At 37.8% G+C, this 15,323-nt stretch overlaps 1 protein-coding gene, 1 long non-coding RNA gene and 1 other non-coding gene across 3 annotated transcripts in view; 1 reads left to right on the top strand and 2 right to left on the bottom strand.

Annotated features, from left to right (window-relative positions):
• The window catches only part of LOC128046496 (uncharacterized), a 59,964-nt gene that overhangs the window by 4,675 nt on the left and 39,966 nt on the right, over positions 1-15,323 (top strand). The gene's annotated exons all lie outside the window — the stretch shown is intronic.
• Positions 2,477-2,583, bottom strand: LOC128047122 (U6 spliceosomal RNA). The gene has a single exon (XR_008199310.1). It is a non-coding gene; the product is annotated as a U6 spliceosomal RNA (small nuclear RNA).
• The window catches only part of AGBL3 (AGBL carboxypeptidase 3), a 109,710-nt gene continuing 99,708 nt past the window's right edge, over positions 5,322-15,323 (bottom strand). The window contains exons 15-16 of the mRNA XM_052638603.1: positions 15,007-15,238; positions 5,322-5,733 (exon numbers count right to left, since the gene is read on the bottom strand). Coding sequence (XP_052494563.1) covers positions 5,322-5,733; positions 15,007-15,238 — 644 coding nt within the window. The remainder of the gene's footprint in view (positions 5,734-15,006; positions 15,239-15,323) is intronic.

Below are 15,323 nucleotides of genomic sequence, written 5' to 3'. Positions count from 1 at the left end.
TGACCCTCTTCCTTCCTTGGAAAGGGAGACGCTGTCATCCTCTGTACGATCTTCTCTAAAGAGAGCAGGTGAATTTACCACCAGCAGCACACTTCGAGTGAGAGATTGTAAGGGATCCCTTTTATCACTTACTGCCTGTCTTACTCACATGTAATAGTTTGTAAGCACTTCTCTTTTTCTGGTCCTTCAGTTCCCACGCTCCTCCTGTCGCTTGTCCTCTTGGGAGGCAGGTTTAGATTTTCCTGAAAGATGAGTCTTTTCATCCAGACCATCCATTATTTCCCCTTGAACTTGTTCTACACATTTTTTTTTTTTTTTTCTGAGATGCTTTAGGCTTTAGTTAGTTGGGGCTAGAAGGATTCCCATCCCTTTCTGACTGGTTGCTTGTGCTCTCGAAGGTGAGTCATTAGTATACCGTGATGTGAGAGTTAAGGGACATCGCTTTTTGATTCATTTTGCGAGATCTGCTGTGTCCTCAAGTGAAGAGTGGACCCTTCCACATTTAAGTGCTGCCTAACACAGACTTTGTACCCTTGGAGGACTGGCCTCTGCGAAAGGCAGTTTGAGGCCTTTATAGGTTTGTGTAAACTAATCTTTTCACTGACATAATAATATTCTTTATCCAGGGCAGAGAAACTTCTGACTAGCTCTTTATTCCTCCTTAAACTATGTTGGTTTCTTACTAAAGAATGAGCCACAGAAGCACCTCCTAAAGGGAAACCCAAGGGGCTTTGCTCCCAGTAGTCGGAGGACACCATCAGAGCGCTGCTCCAGGAGCAGCTGGACAGCTAGTTTGGTGGCTGCCGGAAGGCCCTCCGTGGCCCCAAAGGCACAGACGCCAGGCCTCTGGCTGCTAGGATGCCGTGGACCACACTGCCTGCTTCTGCCCCTGTGGAGTGAGTACATCGAAAACAAACAAGTGCCTGGCACTCAGGCTAGACCATTGGTGGGGCAGGGCAAGGGAGGCCTGGTTGAATAAAATGTTACACGCTTTGTTCTGTTCACTGTTGCACACATAGAAAGTGATATTTGTCCTGAGCGTCAGGGAAAATGTAAAAGGCTGACGGCAGTCAGAAAAGAACCCACAAGCTCTGCTACTCTGGGCCCCACCTGACGTTGCATAAAACCAGAGATCAGAGTGGTGTCGCGCTGTAACCTGTTCTCTGAACACGAGCACGTCAGGGCATGGTGGTGAGTCATGTGGAGTAGAGGATGCATGGGCCACATTCCTGGGTGAGGCTCCTTCTCCAGATTTGGAATTTCCTTCTGTAGCCTTGAAGCCTGATCCTGCCTACAGAGGTTCCAGGGATCTCTCTTCTCTGTAGGCCCTTTTGAGCCTGTGTTGGTCAGTGCAGAAAAGCCGGGTCAGAGAAATGAAGAGCCTCCCCCAGGGTATTTCCTCACTGATCTGGAGTTCAGTTAGAACTCAGGAGAAATCAAGAGGAACCGTTGATGTCTGCACCTTTCGTGTCATTTCCGTGGAGCGTTGTTGTAGTTTGGCCCAGGTGTTCTCAGTCACCTGGGGATGACTCTGCGCCAGGTGCCTGCCCTCGGGTGGCCCTGCCACCATCGGCACAGAGTCGTATTCAGGACTGTTGTTACCTCTGCTGATGGAGTGCGTCATTCTATTAGCGAACTGTGCCATCTTTTATTTCTTTAAACAGAACCTCACTCTCCTGGTATCTCTCTACCAGACTCAGACCCAGAGTCTCTCGTGTCCATCACGGAGGACTCTTCCATGAACAGTTCTCTCCTCACAGACTTTTCCCAGAGAAGAAAGGACCGAACAATCTGCTGAGACTGGTCTGGGAATCCTGGAGGGGCCTCCAGGATTTGGGTCAATGGTCCACCTAGGAATGTGGAGAACAGAGGCTCTTACCAGGCTCGGAGGTGAGGGGTGAAGATGGCCAAATGCTTGATGAAGTGATAGTTGTTTCTTTGTTTATAGTTTATTTATTTGAAAGACAAGTTGCCAACTAGGAGTTCATAACAGGTTTCTGAAAGTAGAGAATTCGGTTATGGTAGTATAGAAAGAGATGTTCCTATGAAAAAACAAAGACAAGTAAACCCCTTTTATGTGCAGAAAGGGTACTCACCTTTCTGGGATAAAGGTGAAATACAACCTTTTTGGTGATAATGGGCAGATTGTTTTTATCTTAAAAGCCTAATTATAAAAGAACAATTTAATGGTATCAGGATGAAAGCCCTAGTGTTAGTGTATGTCTTTGTTTCCTATTATAAAGCCCTTCTGCCAAGGTCAGCAGCATCAGTGCCAAGTCAGAAACCCAGGCTCTACCAGGCCTCACTGTTGCCTTGTGTGGGGAACCAAAGATGGTACAGAATCTGGGTCACGTCTGCAGAGAGGATGGGGTCACAGCTCATTCTTAGTCCACCTATCACAGTGGCCTTCATTTGAAAAGTTTTTTCTTTTTTGCTGGACATGGGAAATTCAGGTCTGTCAATACCACACTTGTCTTTTTTTATGGAGCACGTCATGAATTTGGATGTCATTCTTGTTTAATGGCCATGCTCATCTTCTCTGTATCGTTCCAATTTTAGTATATGTGCTGCTAAAGTGAGCACCACACTGTCTTGATTAATGCTCTTCTATAGATTGTAAGTCTTTTAAGTCTTGGAGTCAAATAACGTCAGTCCTGTCACCTCTTCTGCCCTTTCGATATTGTGTTGGACATTCTGAATCTTTAATCTTTCTATGGAAACTTTAGAATCAAGTTGGTTGATAATTTGCTAGAATTTTGATTGGAATTTTGTTGAATCTGTAGTTCAAGTTGAAAAGAACTGACATCTTAATGGTAGTGAGTCTTCCTGTCCATGTATACATGGAATATTTCTCCATTTATTTACTCTTTGATTTCTTTCATCAGAACTTTTAAGTATTCCTTATGTAAATCTTGAACAGTTTTGATTTATACCCAAGTATTTGAATTTTTGGTGCTGATGTAAATGGTATTGTGTTTTTAATTCCAAACTCTAGTATTCATTGTTGGTGTATAAGATGGTGACTTTTGTATATTAACTTTGTATCTTTTAATCTTGCTATAATTACTTATTACTTCCAGCAGGTTGTTTTTTGTTGGTTCTTTGGAATTTTCTATATAGATAACCATATATTCTGTCAACAAATACAGTTTTATTTCTTCCTTATATTTTCTTACTGCATTACTTAGTGCTTCCAGTATGATTTTGAATGGGAGAGCAGACACCTTTGCCTTATTTCTTATCTTAACAGGAAAGTATCTAGTTTCATCATTAAATACAATGTGAGTTGTAGATATTTTGATAGATATTTAATCAAATTGAGGAAATTTCTCTCCACTCTTAATTTGCTGAGTGTTTCTATTCATGAATGGGTGTGGGATTTTGTTCTTTTTCTGCATATATTGATGTTATATAATTTTTCTTCCTTATTCTGTTGTTGTGATGGATTTTATTAATAACTGAATACTGAATCAGGCTTGCATACCTAGATTTTATAAAGTCTACTTGACTACGGTATATAATTCTTTTTATACATCATTGGCTTCTATTTTCTAATGCTTTGTTGAGGATTTTTGCATCTATGTTCACAGAAGATATTGGTCTGTAATTTTCTTTTCTTGTAATATGCTTGTCTGGTTTTAGCATTAGGGTAATGCTGGCCCCATAGGTTATGTTAGGAAGTAGTCTTTTTGCTTCTATCTTCTGGAAGAGATTGTAGAGAACTGGTATAATTTCTTCCTTAAATTTTTGGTGGAATTCATCAGTGAACTTGTCTGGGCCTGGTGATTTCTCTTTTGGCAGGTTAGTATTTATTGATTTAATTTCTTTAATTCATATAGGCCTCTTTAAATTGTCTATTGCTTTTTGTGTGAGTTTTGACAAATTGTGTCTTTCAAGGAATTAGCCCATTCCATCTAGGTTATCGCATTTCGGGGTCAAGAGTTGTTCATAATATTCCTTAATTATCTTTTTAATTTCTATGGGATCAATGTTAGTGGCCCCTCTTTTGTTTCTGATGTTAGTAATTTGTGTGTTTTTTCCTAATTAACATGGCTAGAAGTTTGTAAATTTTATTGACAATGGAATTCAGTGCAGCAAAGAAATGAGTTATCAAGCCATGAAAGACATGATGGAACTTACATGAATATTACTAAGTGAAAGATGCCAATCTGAAAAGGCTACATACTTTATGATTGCAATTATATGATATTCTGGAAGAGGCAAAACTAGGGAGACAGTAAAAAGATCAGTGGTTGCCAGGGTTTGAGTGGGAGAGAGGGATGAATAGGCAGAGAGAGCATAGAGAATTTTAGGGCAGTGAAACTAATTTGTATGATACTATAATGGTAGATACATTTCATTATACATTTATCCAAACCCATAGAAAGCACAATACCAAGAGCAAACCCTGATGTGAAACTATGGACTTTGGATGATAATGAGGTATCAGTGTAGGTTCATCAGTTGTAACAAATGAATCACTCTGGTGGGATGGTGATAATAGGAGTCTACCTTCTGATTAGTATTGCTGTGAACCTAAAACTTCTCTAAAAAATAAAGTCTATTAAAACCAAACCCAGAACGTAACAGTTACTCTTTTAATACCCCCATGAGCTCTCCTTGAACCCTCTTTGGCCATTGGAAATATTGTTGAGAGTACATTCCCCAACCTCAGATCTTCCTAGTTGCATCTTGCTCCTGGGACCTAATGAAGCTTGTGGCCTGTAACTTGAACTAGCTCTCCTGATTCTCAGTGGCTTTATCCTGTAGTGGCCATCATTGTTGACCTGCAACTCCAGGCAGACTGACTCTCTTCTCACTTATCTCATCCATCTTGATTTATTTGCCCGCTATACCCGTTTCTCTGCAGTAAGTCACTAATGGTTTCTAGCACACTGCAAGATAGAAGTTAAAGAAACAGTGTTTGTTGACTGATTCATTAAAGTGCCTAGTAGAAACATAAAGAGCAGTACATGTCATCCTTGCCTTGAGGTCTTGGTCTTTTAGTGTTGTGTGAATAAATCATTTCAGAAGAAATCAAAAGTTCAGACTTTTTTTATCTTGACAAAAATTAAATATAAATATCTAAGTGATTTTTCATTTTCTGTATTTTTCTGGATTTCTTTTTAACTCTGAAAGATGTCCCCGCTAAAGAAGATAGGATATCTGAAATTTGTAGTTTAGTACATGCACATGAACAGGTGGGAGGGGGTAGGGATTGAGGGGCCAGGAGGGCTTCCTTTGTCTTTCTTTCCTTTTTCTTTTTACTGTGTTAGACATGTTATCTCTCATCCACAGTTTTCAAACAGCATAAAGCTAGATTATGTGTCCCTCTGCAACTTCAGGTGAAAGGTGGGCTGGCCATGCTTCTGTTTTGGCTGCTCTCCCTTAGTTTTAGTTGGATGGGAGGCTGTCTGCATAGTGCCTTGCGGGCTGGATCCTTCAGCTTGCAGACTCTTGTCTGCATCCTTCTCAGAACTTGAGGGAGTCATCTCCCATTTGCTGATGGCAGCTTTCATGTCTTTAGTCTTTGTGGCCTTGACTCGAGAACATTTTCTCCTCTTCTTGGGCCCTCTAAGAGGCAGCGAACTTTCAGATGACTTTCGGGACAGAGGCTGGAGCCATTTTGAAGAGCTTACTATAAGAGTCCTCTGGCTTATCAAAGGGAGATTTCTGGGTGGTGTCCAAGATGCGCTGCATTTCCTTATGTTTATGTTAGAAGATGGCTTTTGTCTAGGAAAGAAATGAAATATGTGAGCTTCTGCCCAGTATGTACCCTAAGTATTTGTAGTCCTTAGGTACTGTCATAGTATAAATTGTATTTTTTTTTCCCTTTGCTGAGTTCATTCTCCTTTAAGACTCTTACCTTTATTTCTGTCAGAATGATCTAACTTCATTTTTGGTCATAATTTTTAAGCGCTATTCCAACCTTGTATTTTTAAATGCCCTGAGGATATGTTTATTTGGATACCTGCCCTGACTCCAGGCTTCCTGGAATAATGGCTACTCTGGGCCTCAGCCCTTTCTTACATTAATGCATTCAGCTGAAGTCAATGCTCTCTAAAATTCCACCTTGCTCTAAAAATCTACTTTGTGTATGCTATTAGAATTAATTCAGTGTACATGCACTGTCCTTCCACCCCGCTCATCCCCTATATTCAGTAAAGAGATCAATATAAGTCCAAGAGAGAGGTTTTCCTCGAGAGAGTGAGGTTTTCAAAATTACTAATTGTCACTACCTAAAGTCTCTCAGTTTTTCTTTAGAATTCCATTTTTTAACCACAAAATCTCAACCATGTTTTTAATTAAACTCTTAATTTTGAGATAACTGTAGACCTACCTACAGCTGGAAGAAATAATATAGAGATGTACCCTTCATCCAGTTTCCCCTAAATGAAATATCTTGCAAAACTGCAAACAATAACACAGTTAGGATATTGCCATTGACATAGTCAAGATACAGAATAGTTCCTTCACGTTTCCCTTTTACTGTCATACCTACTTTCCTCCTTCCTCATCTCCTCAACTCCGGGCAACCAATTTGTTGTCCAGATTACATAATTTTGCTATTTCAAGAGTGTTGTACAAGTGAACTTATATTGAACCTTTTGGGATTGACCTTTTTTTTCACCCAGCAAACCCTGGAGTTCATTCTGTATTTATTGCTGAGGTCATGGCATGGATGTACCAGTTTGTTTAATGATTCATCCATTGAAGGACATGTGAGTTGTTTCCAGTTTATAGGAATTAGAAATAAAGCTGCTATAAACCTTTGTGAACAGGTTTTTGTGTGAATGTAAGTCTTCCTTTCTCTGGGATTAAAGCTCAGGAGAGCAATTGCTGGGTTATATGTTAGTTTTATATTTGGTTTGTGAAGAAACTACCAAGCAGTTTTCCAGAGTGAAAACATATATATTCCTACCAGCAATATATGAGTGACCCAATTTCTTTGCATCCTCATCAACATTTGGTGTTATCATTATTTTTATGGTAGCCATTCTGATAGGTATGTAATGATGACTCACTGTGGTTTTATTTTGCGTTTCCCTAGTGGCTAATGATGTGGAACATGTTTTCATGTGTTTATATGCCATCTGTATATTGTTTGGTGAAGTTACAGTTCATGTCTTTTGCTCATTTTCTAAGTGATCTATTTGTTTCCTTATTGTTGACTTTTTCCTACTCCTATTGTTTTATTTTTATTATTATTTTATTTTTTAAATTGAAGTAGAATTGATTTGCAGTGTTGCATTAGTTTTGGGTGTACATAAAGTTATTCAGTTGTACTATATATATATATATATATATATATATTCTTTTTCCTATTATTTTCCATTATGGTTTATTACAGAATGTTGAATATAGTCCCCTGGGCTATACAGTAGGACTTTATTGTTTATTTATTTTATATATGTAGTTTGTATCTGCTAATTCCAAACTCCTAAATTATCTCTTTCCCTTCCTTTCCCCCTTTGGTAACCATGAGTTTGTTCTGTGTCTGTGAATCTATTTCTGTTTTGTAAATGAGCTCATTTGTATCATATTTTAGATTCCACATATAAGTGATACCATATCATTTGTCTTTCTCTTCTTTCGGTTAGTATGATAATCTCGAGGTCAGTCCATCTTGCTGCAAATGGCATTATTTCATTATTTTTATGGCTGAGTAATATTCCATTATATACACCACATCTCTGTTATCCATTTATCTATTGATGGACATTTGGTTGCTTCCATGGTTTGGCTATTGTAAATAGAGTTATTCTGAACACTGAGGTGCATCCATCTTTTTGAATTAGAATTTTCTCTGGATATATGCCCAGGAGTGGGATTGCTGGATCATATGGCAACTCTATTTTTAGTTTTTTAAGGGAACTTCATACTGTTTTCAGTTGTGGTTGCCCCAGTTTACATTCTTACCAACAACGTAGGAGGGTTCCTTTTTTCTCCACACCCTCTCCAGCATTTATTATTTATAGATTTTTTTGATTAATGTGTATCTCAGCGTGTTCCTCCTTGGGTTTATCCTGTATGGGACCCCCTGCACTTTCTGGACTTGGGTGACTCTCCGTTTCTACGTTAGGAAAGTTTTTGACTATAATCTCATCTAGTGTTTTCTCAGGCCCTTTCTCTTTTTCTTCGGGACCCCTATAATTCGAATATTGGTGCATTTAATGTTGTCCCAGAGGTGTCTGAGACTGTTCTCATTTCATTCTTTATTCTGTTCCATGGCAGAGATTTCCACTATTCTGTCTTCTCAGTCACTTATCTGTTCTTCTGCCTCGGTTTTTCTGCTATTGATTCCTTCTAGTGTATTTTTCATTTCAGTTATTTATGTTCACATCTGTTGTATTCTTTGTAGACTTTTTAATGATGGCCATTCTGACCAGTGCGAGGTAATACCTCACTGTGCTTTTGATTTGCATTCCTCTAATAGTTAGCATAGTTGGCCATTTTTTCATGTGCCTATTGGCCATCTGTATGTCTTCTTTGGAGAGTCTATTTAGATGTTCTGCACATTTTTTGATAGGATTGGTTTTTTTAAAATATTAAACTGTATAAGATGTTTGTATATTTTGGAAAATTAAGCCTTTATTGGTTGCATCATTTGCAAGTGTTTTTCCCAGTCTGTATGTTGTCTGTTCATTTTTTTAATGGTTCCTTTGCTGTACAAAAACTTGTAAGTTTGAGTCTCATTTGTTTATTTTTGCTTTTATTTCTGTTGCTTTGGGAGACTGACCTAAGAAACATTGCTACAATTTATGTCAGAGAATACTTTGCCTATGTTCTCTTCTAGGAGTTTAATGGTGTCATGTCTTATATTTAAGTCTTTAAGCCATTTTGAGTTTATGTTTGTGTAGGGTGTGAAGGAGTGTTCTAACTTGATTTACATGTGACTGTAGCTTTCCCAGCACTACTTGCTAAAGAGACTGTTCTGCATTGTATATTCTTGACTCTTTTGTTGAAGACTGATCCTAAGTGTATAGGTTTATTTCTGGGCTCTCTATTTTTTCTGTTGATTCATATGTCTGTTTTTGTGCCAGTACCATACTGTTTTGATTATTGTGGCTTTTTGGCATTTTCTCAAGTCTGGGACAGTTATACCTCCAGCTTTGTTCTTTTCCCACCAAATTGCTTTGGCAATTCTGGGTCTTTTATGCTTCCAAAAAAATTTTAGGATGATTTGTTCTAGTTTTGTTAAAAATGTCATAGGTAATTTTATAGAGGTCACATTAAATCTGTAAATTGCTCTGGGTAGTGTGGCCATTTTAATAGTGTTAATTCTTCCAATCCAAGAGCATGGAATATCCTTCCATTTCTTTGAATCATCTTCAGTTTCCTTTATCTATGTTTTATGTTCTCAACATATGGGTCTTTTACTTCCTTGGTCGCCTCCTTTGTTCTTTTTTTTTGATTTGATTCTAAACAGGATTTTTTTTTTACTTTCCTTTTCTGATACTTCATTATTAGTATATAGAAATGCAACCTATTTCTGTATGTTAATCTTTTAACCTGCTACCCTGTTGAATTCGTTTATCAGTTGTAGTAGTTCTTGGGTGGAGTCTTTAGCATTTTCTGTATATACTGAATCATGTCGTCTGCACGTCATGACAGCTTTGCCTCTTCCTTTCCAACTTGGATCCTTTTTTTTTTTTCTTTTCTGATTACTGTGGCTAGGTTCCAGCGCTATGTTGAACAGAAGTGGTGAGAGTGGGCATGCTTGTCTTGTTTCAGCTTTTAGTGAGGCTTTCAGCTTTCCGTCATTGAGTATTATGTTGGCTGTGCATTTATCCTACATAGCTTTTGTTGTGCTGAGGTATGTTCCCTTTGTACCCACTTTGGTGAGAGTTTCTACCCTGAATAAATTTTCAAATGATTTTTTTGCCTCTGTTGATGACAGAGGATCATCAATCATCTACCTGATGATCATGTGCTTTTTGTCTTTTCTTTTGTTGATGTAGTTGTATCACATTAATTGATATGCATATGTTGAGCCATCTTTTGACCCTGGGATGAATCCAGCTTGATTGTGGTGTTTGATCTTTTTTATATGTTGTTGGATTTGGTTTGCTAATATTTTGCTGAGGATTTCTGCAGGCAGAATATTATAGGTTATGTTTTGTTATTCAACTGCCACTCTATGTCTTTTAGTCTATTGACACTTAAGGTAATTATTGATAGATATGAATTGTTGTCATTTTAAACCTTGTTTTCCAGTTGATTTTGCATTTCTTCTTTATTCCTTTTTTTTCCCCCCTTTTTCCTTTTGTGGTTTGATGGAGTTTTTAGATTGCATAAAAATTCTATTTGTATTTATCTGTAGTGTTTTTGAGTGTATCTTTTTAAGTGTCTTTTACGTAATGTATGAATAACTTATCACATCTAATGGTGTAATTTTCCCAGCTTGAGTGGAATATAGATATCTAACCTTTCTTTATGTCCCCTTTACCTTCTCATATTTGTAATTGTCTTAAATATTTTCCTTTAGATACATTTAGAACCATATCAGTGTAATAACTTTTGCTTCAACCATCAACATATTTAGAGAACTCGAGAAGGAAATCTTATTATATTTACCTGTACATTTGCTCAGCATTATCTATTTCCTGATGTTCCTCCTCTATTTTTTCTGTTTAAAAAGGTTTAGTCATTCTTTTACTGTAGGTCTTCTAGTGAAAAATTCTCGTTAGTTTTCCTTCATCTTAACATTTGTTGAGTTCTCCTTTATTTTTGCTGTGTGTCAGGTTGTGGGTTGACAGTTCCTTTCTTTCAATAATTGAAAACATTGTGCCACTTCTTCTAGCCTCTATAGTTTCTGCTGAGAAACTGGCTGTAATTAAACTTGTTTCCCTTATAAATAAGGTGTCATTTTTCTCTGGCTGCTTTCAGGAATTATATTCTTTAGTTTTCGGAAGTTAAATTTTGGAATATTTTGGCATGATTTCTTTGAGTTTATCCTGTTAATGGTTTGCTCAGTTGTTTGATCTGTAGGTTTATGTCTCTTGCCAGATTTGGAGTACCTTTGAGTACCTTCTCAGCCTTGCTGCTTTCTCCTCTCTTCTGGGGACTCTGAAAACATGAATGTTATATTTTGTTTTATGGTTCCATAGGTCCCTGAGGTTCATTTTATTTCCAGTCTGTTTTCGATCTGGTGTTCAGGTTGGGTTATTTCTGTTCTATATCTTCTAGTTCATAGATTCTTTCCAGTGTCTTCTCAATTGTGTTGTTGAGTTTAGCCACTGAGCCTTTTATTTCAGTTATTGTGTTTTTCCATCCAAAAATTTCCCTTTGGTTCTTATTATCTTCTATTTCTTTCTCTCCTTCTCTGTCTGCCTGACTTCACCTTTTTTCTCCACACTGAGGCCTTATATTTTCTTTTGATTTAAGTGTTTGTGTTTGTTGAAACATATTTTATTTTTTATTATGACTGCTTTAAAAATCTTTTTCAGAAAATTCTGTTGTTACCATCATTCTCAGTGTTTGCACTTACTGATTATCAGGTTTAATCTTCCTCATACTTGGTATGATGATTTATTTCTGATTAAAACATGGACATTCTCATATAATGTTATGAGGCTGGATCTTAAACCTTCTGTTTTAACTGACTTTGTGTGACTCTGCTGTAGCATGGGTGAGTCTTCATTACTAACAGATGTAAGCAGAAGTCCAGGTTCCGCACTTAGACTCCTTGACACCAGAGGGGATCAGCTTCTCATTCCTGCTGGACAGGCGTGGGAGTTTCATCTGCCTGTGTAGCCTCCACCTACACTATGATAGAGGTGGTCTCATTCAGTTCAGTTCAGTCGCTTAGTCATGTCCGACTCTGTGACCTAATGAATCGCAGCACGTCAGGCCTCCCTGTCCATCACCAACTCCTGGAGTTCACCCAAACTCATGTCCATCGAGTCGGTGATGCCATCCAGCCATCTCATCCTCTGTCATCCCCTTCTCTTCCTGCCCCCAATCCCTCCCAGCATCAGAGTCTTTTCCAATGAGTCAACTCTTCGCATGAGGTGGCCAAAGTACTGGAGTTTCAGCTTTAGCATCAGTCCTTTCAATGAACACCCAGGACTGATCTCCTTCAGAATGGACTGGTTGGATCTCCTTGCAGTCCAAGGGACTCGCAAGAGTCTTCTCCAACACTACAGTTCAAAAGCATCAATTCTTCGGTGCTCAACTTTCTTCACAGTCCAACTCTCACATCCATACATGACCACTGGAAAAACCATGGCCTTGACTAGACAGACCTTTGTTGGCAAAGTAATGTCTCTGCTTTTGAATATGCTATCCAGGTTGGTCATAACTTTCCTTCTGCTGGGCAATAGTAAAAGTTCTGACTCTCTTCTAGACCTACTCTGACACGCCCATAGTGAGGAGGGGAAAGCCACCTTATTTTTGTCCAGTGGGTGTGGAAGTCTAGTCTCCCTCATGGTTCCCAGTGACACTCTTGGGTGGGGATCTTTACAGGCCAGTGGCGATGGAAGTCCTGACCTGGTACTCACCTTCTTTGACACTGCCTAGCAGAGGAGCCAAGATAACTCATTATAATCTTATGAAAATGGATGGTGTTAAATATGTGGTAAGGTCATCTGTTGCTTTCTGCTTTCCTAATTTTTCTTATTTCCTTATATATCTATACTAGATGCTTCTGGGAATGGTCTAGCCCAGGCAAAATTTTCTCTTCTCTGGGGACTGCCTCTCAAGGTAGGGCTTCAGTCAGCCATATTTGTAACTATTTGACCTCTACCCACTGGGAATGCTGCAGTCCAATTATCTTTCCTGTAATTTAGAATTGGGAATGAGAGATAGTGGGTCAGTCTTTTAAGTGAAACTGCTGTAGGATACAAATTTGTGAGTCAGGAGTGTGAAGACATTTCTGCAGAGGGAGAAAAGCAGAGACCAAAGATGGGTAGTTTTCCATTCCCAATTCCAGGCCTTACATGAATCCTGCCTGAACTCATTCTCTCTCTTATTTCCATGAATAGCCTTCCATTTTCTTACAGTTCTTCCCCTCTACCCTACCTTATGCTTTTTGATTAAACTAGGTAGAATTATTTCGTTACATGTAACCAAAGAGTTCTTAATTAATAAAGACTATTATTTATTTACACTTTTAGGCTCAGGCCAGTTCACACTGAGTGCATGTCTAGGCTCAAAGAATGTAAGGTGGCTCAGATGGTAAAGAATCTACCTACAATGCGGGAGACCTGGTTTCAATCCCTGGGTTGGGAGGATCCCCTGGAGAAGGGAATGACTGGCCACCTACTCCAGTATTCTTGCCTGGAGAATTCCATGGACAGAGAAGCCTGGCAGGTGACAGTCCATGGGATCTCAAAGAGTTGGACATGACTGAGCGACTAAGACATTAACACTTGTGAAAATAATGACTAAAAATTAAGTGATGTACTAATTATTATCTCTCAGACCCCTTGCTTATATCCAGATTCTCAGCTTCTCAGTTCCTTTGCCTAGGTAGGTTCATTTTATTTTATTTTTTACTAATTTTCTGCTGTTTATTTTGCTGATATCATCATATTTGATGCTTTGTTTGCCTGAATTATTTGCTTCTCTCATATTAGCTGACCTATTACATTCAGCTTTTGTAAGGCACTGACAGCGGCCCCATCCCACTAGAAACTGCCATCAAGTGCCTATTTTTCTAATTTTTTTTAACTTTCCTGATTTTACAATGAAGACATATGCATTAATAAAAATTTAGGAAAGAAAACAGGAAGAGGAACATCATATTCTGCCAGTACTTTGACTCTGCAGAGATAATCACTGTTGGGAATATGTGCTTCCAGGATTTTTTCTAGTTATATGTTTGAATATGTATAATCTGCACACATTAAATGTATATACATAATCCATAAATGCAACCACAGCAAATCAAGCTGGTCTGCAGCTTTTATTCACTTACATATTGTGAACATCATTTTATGTTAATATATACACTGATATATTTAATAGCTACATAATCTTTCAGTTTATGGTTATATAATAATTTATTTAAACAGTCTTCTATTGTTGGGACATTTAAATTCATTTTATTTTCTTTGGCTTCTGTAAGCAATACTGCAATGAACATCACTACAGAAGTCTTCTAGCCCTTCCTGAGGCTTTTTTCCCCTTAGGACTGGTTTCTAAAGGTAGAATTTCTTAAAACAAATGTAGATATTAAGGATTTTCATATATTATTGGATTGCCTTCCAGAAATTGTACCATTTCTATTCCAACAGGCAGTGAGTGAACTTTCCATTGAGAGACAAAAATGAGAGAATTTCATTATTGTTTTAATTTACATTCCTTGGATTTAAGTGAGATTGAACATTTTAAAGTGATTATTGGTCTTTTTTTTCTTTTGTGAATTTCTGACTCATAGCCTTTGCCCATTTTCCTATTAAAATATTCATGATCCTGTCATTGATTCAAAGACTGTATGCAGTCTTTGAATATTAAGTATGTTGGCCCTCTGTTTCTTATATTATGAAGAGAAATGTCAAAGCATATTGAGGAAAGACTCTGCATTCTAAATGTCTAGTTAGGGTTGAGTCTAGTTGCTACCTATTGGTGTGACCTTGAACAAATTTGAGGAACAGACTTTGCATCTCAGTTTCCTTATGTGTAGAATGTAAAATGTGTTTGTGTAAACAAAGAATGTTATGTAGTACATAGAAAGTACTTCATCAAATCTGTTGATAATATTAGTATTATATTTCTTACTTTCAGCTTGTCTTTGTCTTTTATTTGTATTAGTTTCCTTTTGGTCTTATAGATCCAAACTAATGAGTGATTTCATGTAAATAATCAAATAAGGCCTGATAACCTTATTCCTTCACCTATCCAGTGTTTTCTTATGGCTTTGGTCCTTTGTCAAATACGGTGTAGCTGCCTCTATTAAGAGCCTATGTTTGTTTCTTAGGATGTGGAATCAATAAACCATGTTTCTTTATAAAAGAGCGCGTGTATTAAATAGCTAAGAATGACAAAATTGTATTGACTTACTGATGTTGGATTTGAAAGCTGGTTCTTGGGTTGAATACCTCTTTTATCTGAGTGGTTTGCACATTTTTAGTGCTATGCATGATGGGGAGCAAATACTGCAATATTTCTTGAGTTTGAGCTATTTTTTTATCCCTGTAGATTCTTTTTTCATCATCTGTCCAGTTTATATCAGCCTTCTTGCTTTGGAAAGATGGACATTCTTTCATATTGCTTTTTAAGTTGTAATGCAGATCTGGGGAGCAACCATAAAAATATGTATAGATACATAAACTGAATTGATTAAGCAGTTACTTACTGAGCATTATCTGCCAAAGATT

This window comes from Budorcas taxicolor, chromosome 4, assembly GCF_023091745.1.
Source record: "Budorcas taxicolor isolate Tak-1 chromosome 4, Takin1.1, whole genome shotgun sequence".
In the NCBI taxonomy this organism is placed as follows: Eukaryota; Metazoa; Chordata; class Mammalia; order Artiodactyla; family Bovidae; genus Budorcas; species Budorcas taxicolor.
Note: the sequence above shows the minus strand (reverse complement) of the source record. Positions and strands in the feature narration are given on the sequence as shown.